The 7106-nt window shown below is 66.6% G+C and overlaps 2 protein-coding genes across 2 annotated transcripts; both read left to right on the top strand.

Annotated features, from left to right (window-relative positions):
- The first annotated feature begins 78 nt into the window (after nt 1-78).
- Nucleotides 79-3605, top strand: H696_03619 (hypothetical protein). The gene is made up of 5 exons (XM_009497490.1): nt 79-1511; nt 1682-2066; nt 2215-2454; nt 2583-2905; nt 2993-3605. The coding sequence occupies exons 1-5, from the start codon at nt 97-99 to the stop codon at nt 3432-3434; spliced, it is 2805 nt and encodes a 934-aa protein (XP_009495765.1). The 5' UTR covers nt 79-96; the 3' UTR covers nt 3435-3605.
- A 443-nt stretch (nt 3606-4048) lies between these two features.
- Nucleotides 4049-6343, top strand: H696_03618 (hypothetical protein; the record flags this gene model as incomplete). Its single annotated transcript, XM_009497489.1, has 5 exons — nt 4049-4424; nt 4573-4704; nt 4795-5013; nt 5125-5304; nt 5541-6343. The coding sequence occupies 5 exons, from the start codon at nt 4049-4051 to the stop codon at nt 6341-6343; spliced, it is 1710 nt and encodes a 569-aa protein (XP_009495764.1).
- Nucleotides 6344-7106: the final 763 nt, after the last annotated feature.

Genomic DNA, 7106 nt, shown 5'->3' with positions numbered 1-7106 from the left:
CCCCCCCTCTCTCTCTCTCTCTCTCTCTCTCTCTCTTCCTCTCCAGTCCCCACCCCTTCCACACACACACACACACACACACACACACACACACACATGAATCGTTTGCCGGGCCTGGATGAGGCGGACACCCCCGCCGGCCCCCGCAGCCCGTTGGATGCTCTTTTTGATCGGCCCACCCGGGACGAGTGGTCGGCGGCCTCCTCCGGTGCGACAACCATCTGCCCGCCAGGCCCCTTGCCGAAGGCCTTGCCAGCCAGTTGGCGGGTCACCACGGCTAGCCCCTCCATGACGGCTCCCCCCACGAATGCCATCCTGGCCTCGCCGGGCTCCAGGCCATCAGTCGACCGGGCCATCACCGATGTCCACCAGAGTGGCGGGCAAATCCCAACCACCCCCTCGAGACACAAGCGTGCCTCCTCCCCGGCAGCCGCCCTGGCCACCCCTCCGGCCCGGCCTCTGCCCCGGAGCCCATCCATTGATGCCCTCGTCCCCACCATTATTGACGCGCGGAAGCGCCCTCGCCCGTCCGACCCCAGTCCCAATCCCCTGGCGCTGGCTCTCGGACCCTCGACCTCCCAATCGGAAGCCGCCGCCGGAGCCCATCCCCCGCCGCCGGCAGCCACCAAAGCCCTCTCCTCCCAGCCCTTGCCCCCTCCCCCCACCATGGCCACTGTCGCCGGCATGGCCACCAGCTCCCTCGCCGAGATGCTCCCGATGGCGGACTTCCACGCCACCCACAGCAGGGTCCCCCCCATCGAGCCGATGGCCACCGTCCTCGCCTCCTCGCCAGCCGCGGCCACCCCCCCGGCCGTCCAGTCACTCAAGTCCCTGATCGGATCTTGGTCCCCCTCGCCCGACCGGGGCTCCGGCGTGCCCGATGGCTCGCCGAATGCCACCTCCACGACCGGGGCCGCCCTGGACCCCGGGCTACAGGCCCTCGCGCCACATCTGATTGTCCTGCCGGCGGCATCATGGCAGCGCGTGTGCGCCATCGCGCCCATGTTCAGCCGGCACATCGGCCAATTGGCTCGCACGTCGGCCTTCACCGCCGGTGCCGATGCCGCCGTAGCCAGCCCGGACTTCGGCTCGCATGACTTCCCCACCGCGGATCCCCTCCACTCGCTCGTCTGCTTGACCCGTCTGACCGAGGACCTGCTGAAGGAGCTGATGGCCGCCGAGCCGCGCTCGCTGTCGGATCTGCTGGCCCGCCAGCGGGCCACCATCGGCGCTGGCACCGGCCGGCCTGCCTCGCCTGCCATGCCAGCCAACGCCCCGGCCGACGGTGGGTCCAACCCCGCTGACCTCCTCCGTCAGCTTGCCTCCTCGCAGGAGCTCTTGCCTCGGTTCCCGGCCAACATGGCGCCCCACGATCTGCATGTCGACCCTGCCCCGGAAGGCGGCCCTGCCCCGGTGGACGAGCAAGCCTTGGTCCATGTTGCCCCCCAGCTGGATGCCTTCCCTCCAACACCGGATGATGCCAGTTCTCCAATGATCCTCCGACGCATCAGGTACCTTGCTCCTTTTCCTGTTCCCCCCCCCCTGGAAAGTCGCTGCCGGAGGCGCAAGAAAAACAAACCCAAACAAAACAACAACAGGCAATCCCCCACTCCAACAAACACTCACCCCCGCCTCTTCCCGCCTCCCTTCGCCCCGGGCGCCTGGCTGCCATCGCCGCCAGTACCAATTTCCTGCCCAACGCCACCTTCCGCAAGCCGCGCGAGCTGCTGGTCGCCCCGATCAATGCCGATCCCCGGTCGGCCTCCATGAAGTACATCGCCATCACCGATCTCGACGGCCGCCTGGCCTTTCGCAGTGTCTCCGGCACCCGGCTCCGGTCGGTCTTCAGCGCCTCGACCGTCGGAGCCGACATGACCAGCGGATCGGACGGGGCTCGGTGGATCGAATCCGCCGCCTGGATCGATGGCGGCCACACACTGGCATGTGCGCTCGAGGTCGGCCGCGATGAGAGCACTCCCAAGAAACCGCTGCCCGGAGGGGCTGCCAGCGCCAGCGCGGTCAACACCCGCCTCGCATCGCTGGCCATCTGCCCGGCCACGCAATTGGTGCGTTTCCTCCTCTTCTCTCTTTCCCCCCCACTCCCGGGGGAGAGGACACTACCCTTCAGGCCCCCCTTCCGGACATGCCTTCGTCCATATTTACCCCCCTCCCCCCCCCTCCTTGCCCTCTCCCGAACTGGTGGCCAAAATGCAGCTCGATCGCAAGGGCTCCACCCAAAGCAAGGAGACATCCCCCTCGGCGCCCAAAAAACGTCGAACCGTGCAGTTTGTCGGCTCGGGGGGCTCGGAGTCGACCGAGCCCCCGCGCTTTATCACCCTCAACGGGGTGCTTTCGCGAGCGGGCGGCCCGGTTGAGCGAGCCGTTCGTGTGTGTGCTCTACCCTCCTCCGACTCACATGTTAACTTCCTGGCCGCATCCGACGCGCACCAGCTTGTGCGTTTCCCCCTGCTGCCCCCTGTCTCCGAATTGCCCCCCGCATCCTCTCCAAGAGGGTGCCCATTCCCGCCTGCGCGCTTGCATATCCTGACCGTGCCTCTCCCCGGCTTGGCGTTGCCCGGCAGCATGCGGTGCGCGTCCGGCGCGATGCCATTGGCCACCGGTCTTCCCTGTCCGCCGGCGACCGGGACACCCTGGAGTCCATGCCTTTGCGCCTGTACCGGTCGCACACGTCCAGCATCCGTGGCCTGGCCCTGGCGGCCGACGGGGCGACCGCCTTTTCCGGCGGCTCCGACGGGCGGATATTCGCCTTCGATGTTGAGCGCTCCACCTCCTCCAGCACCGAGACCGGGCGCTTTGGCGATGGGCTGGTGGCCGAATGGAGCCTCGGCCAGCGTGTCGGCAATCTCGTCGCCTACCCCACCAACCGCCACATTCTGCTCGCGTGGTATGCACCCATCTCCGGCCCGGTATTGGTTCGCCCGCCCCTTTCTGACCTCTCTCTCTCTCTCTCTCTCTTTTCTCCCGCCCCCAGCATGTCCGCCTCGTCCAATCAGCTCCGCTTCATCGACCAGCGTGTTGCGCCTCGGCTCCCGAGTGATGCCCATTCTTACAGCACCCCCGAGGGAGAGCTCGTCTTCAGCTGGCGCGACGGCGAGGGAGAAAACCTATCCATGTACATATGCCCCGCCATCAGCCCCGATGGGAATTTGGTGGCCTGTGGCACATCCAGCGCGCTGATTCGTCTGTGGGATGTGCGCAACCCACGCGGCACGATCGGCGTTTCCCCCGGGGCCCACTCCAGCATGACCATCCCCTCGGAGGATCCTTCCTCCGACTCCTTCCGCGCCGGGGTCGCCTTCAGTGCTTCACACAAGCGCCCGGTCGTCCGTGTGGCCTTCCACCCCCACAAGAATATCCTCTTCTCTCTGAGCACCGACCGCGGTCTGGCCTCCAACAGGCTGATCTTCCAGTGACCTTGGCCCTGCATATGCAGCATTCTCATGTTGTTGCTGTTGTTGCTGCTGCTTTCCCCTTATCCCGCATGCCAGGGGCTGTCCTTGTCCTTCTACGTGTCTCGAAAAGACACACCTAGATTTTTGTGTGCCGCACGCGCAAATAATAATACACACACATGTACGCTCGCACGCCGCACGCATGCTATCCTCCTCTTGTCAGATCCGCGATCCGTCCGTCCGATCGAGTCGATCACCTAAAAGAACGATCACATGACCCGCGACTAGTTCTCTGGCGCCCGCTAGCCCCATCGGTTAGCCCACCGGCCTGCATGCCCCTCCCCCTCCCCCCCCCCGGTACTCTGTGGCTTGTGCGCCGGTGTTCTTGCTCGGCTTTTCTTGTGCGTTGGGAGGGGGAGGGACGGGGAGGAGGTCTAGTCGCCCGTCAACTGGAGCTGGTGAAACAGCCACGGTCGAGATCGAACAGCCGCCTTTCAAGGACCGGCAGCCAGGAGGATGGCTTGACTGGCCAACTCGTCCCCCCCCCTCCTTCCTCCTGCCGCTCCGGCTCTCCTCCTCCCCCTCCTCCTCCTCCTCCTCCTCTCCGATCCCCCCCTTTTGTTTGCACCCTCGCCATGGCCGACAGGGCCCCGGTCGCCGCTGGCGCCTCTTCTCCGGATGCCGATTTGAGCGAAGCCTTCTCCGACAAGACACGCCCCCGGCGCTGGGGCGCCCTGCTGGCTTTCATCCTCTTCTCAGTATTGACTCTGGTCCCAGCCTACTGGGTGACGATGACCGTGTCGCGCGATGCGCAGTTCATCCCCTCGGCCATGGGATTGGCCGAGGAGGCCACTGCCCTGCAAGCCGACCTGAAGCTAGTCACCCTGGTGGTTCGGGCGCCAGTGTCCGCCTGTGAGAACGCCGTCACGCGCTTTAACCAGCGTATCCCCCCTGAGCGCCGGGCCTGGCTCCGCCTGCGCTGCTACGCCGAGCGCCCTGCCCTGGCCATGGGTGCGTCCCGCCCGTCAGCTAGCCTTCTCTTTTCCCCCCTCTCTCTCCCTTTCGCTCGATCATGCACGACAATATTTGGTGACCCTGACCATCGGGTGGCCCATCGCGCCCTTTGTTCGCCGGCCCTGCGGTAATGGAAAATACCCAGAGCGCTTTACCACCCCGACGTTGTGGGAAATCGCCAGCCAGCAGGACCCCCACCTAGCCGCTGGGCAGTGGCGTGTGACGCTCGAAGATACGCGGCACTTCGTCCTTCACCACCCGCCTGGCGCCAGCCTGGGTACGGCATTCCTGCTCCCAGCTCCCGCCCTCTCCCCCTCTTCCTGTTCCGGCCTGCCATTCGCTGATAGTGACACCTCCCGGCGATTAGACCACCCGATCGAGCAGACTCTGTTGAGCATCTTCAATCAGGCGGCACCGCCGATCGCCGGCCCGGCCGCCTCCGGCGATGCCATCGATCTCATCCTTGCGGATTCAGTGGCTCCGGCTCCGCAGCCCGGTGACGGGTCCCCAGCTCGAGTCCATGTCTCGATCAGCCTGCTGGGCCTCCCCGTGCGGCCGGAGGCCTCGTCCATGGATGCCGCCCACGGTATGTACCCTGCTCGTTGCGCTTCTGGAGCACCTTCATCCCCCCCCCCGTTTCCCCTGGAATGGGCCCATTTCTTTGTGGTCGATTGTGCTGACATTTCGCTTTGGTCAGCTTTTGTTGATGACCTGGTCGGTATGGCCCGCGGCTTGGCCACTCTGTCAAGCTCGGTCAACTACCGGTTCCATGCGCCGTTGGCTGTGCGCCCCGCCGCTCCTACGGCCGCTGGCCAGCCTTGGACCATCAACGCCGCCGATTTGGCGGCCTTTGTCAACATTGGCGAATGGGGTCTCAGTGCGTAAGAGCATCGCCATTGGACGACTGCCCTCCCAAACAGCCCTTCTCCCCTGCGCGTCTCTCGTCCCCGTGCTTGGCGTGTTCACTCACTCTCTCTCTCTCTCACACACACACTCTGTCTCTCTCTCCCTCACACACACACACACACACTCTGTCTCTCTCTCTCCCTCACACACACACACACTCTGTCTCTCTCTCTCTCTCACTCACTCACACACACACACACACACCAGATGATGCTCTGGATTGCCCACGCACTCTGCACTTCGTCGCACTCATCCCGCCGCCGCGCTTCCAGCCGCTGGGCTTCCAGCCGAGCGACTCGGCCACGGCCCGTGACAATATCCTTTTTGTCCCACAATGGGGCGTCCTGGTTGTGATCAACCCCCCGCCGGCCGGGGCCGATCCCCAAGCTGGGCCCGAGTACCAAGACTGGGTGGACGCCACTCTCCGCCGAGTGGCGGGAGAGGTCTTTGCCCCGGCCGGTCGGACACTTTTGGGCCTGGCCCCCCCGGCAGGCTTCGCCCCCTCGGCGGGCATCCCCGACTCCCCTCAGGGGCGCGCCTTCGAGCGAGAGGCCCTGGCTGTGCGGCAGCTGCTCCTGGCCACCGAGGCGGTTGCCAGCCGGTCGCGCGCGGCTGCCGCCCTGGCCGAGTACCTTTCCACGGGGCCCATCTCCCCCGGAGCCACGCGCTTGGTGGAGCTGGCCCGATCCGATGTCCGCGCGGCACGCGACCGCCTCGCTGGTGGCCCGGGCTCGGCGGTGATGCCTCCCCCTGGGGCGGAGGACCCCGCCGGGCTGGACCTCCTTCTCCAGGCACTGGGACATCTGCGCGCGGCGGCCCGCACTACTGGCCTGGCCTCGCGCGATCCAGACACCCTGTCTCCCAGCCCGGCGGCGCACTTCGCCACGCCGGCTGCCGCGGCCACGGTCTACGTGCCTCTCTTTGCCCCGGCCGCCGTGCCGATTGTTGCCTCGCTCATTGGTCTGCTCGCCAAGTATCTCCGCTCTCGGAGAGCAGCACGCACCCAGTGACATAAACACGTGACCTCCCCATCTGCCGCGAGTTCTTTTGTTCCCCGCCCGGGGGGGGGGGGTGCCAGACTTGGGTCCGAACCACACGACGCACGCCATTCTCCTTCGCTTCTCCGGCCCCGGGGCGCGACGAAACATGGAGGACTGAGTGCCTCTGGGGGGGAGGGGGAGGTTGAGCGACCAAGAACAGCGAGATGTGTGGGTCCTTGTCCGCGAGTGCCGCGCGGAGGTGCGGAGAAATGCCAGCGTCCCACAGAACATCGCCCCGTGGCAAGGCGCCGGATTGGATGCAGCGGCTCCGACTCGACCGGCGCCGCGGTCTCCCCTTTTCCGATGTCTCCAGGGCGGCGACGCCAGCACGACACAGGACCGCCACGCATCGTGCTCGGTGTTCCGACGGCCCCTCCCACGAAAACAGGGGCGCCCCGGGGTCCTGCCGCCGTTGCCTCTGGCGCCACGCCAGTCTGAGCCGAACCCGCGCTGCGAGGAGAAAAACAGCCCGGCAGCGTGAAAATGAGCCTCTGCGGGGACGACGCCTCCCCGGGGGGCGGGGAGCGGGGGGGGGGGGGGGGGGGCAGGCGACTGAACTCCAGTGCCAGGGTCGCCCGGTTGATGCCAGACTTCAGGCTTGAGGAGGAGGAGCCGGGGGGGGGGGGGGGTGCGCGGGAGGATGGGGGCCCGGGGGGTGTTGGTGTGTTTGTTGGGCGGGGAGCGGGGGGGGGGGGGGGGGGGGAGAGCATGGACAACGGGGTCAGCGGCCGGG

This window comes from Fonticula alba (genome assembly GCF_000388065.1).
Source record: "Fonticula alba strain ATCC 38817 unplaced genomic scaffold supercont2.5, whole genome shotgun sequence".
Classification (NCBI taxonomy): Eukaryota; order Rotosphaerida; family Fonticulaceae; genus Fonticula; species Fonticula alba.
This window is presented reverse-complemented; position numbering and strand designations above follow the sequence as displayed.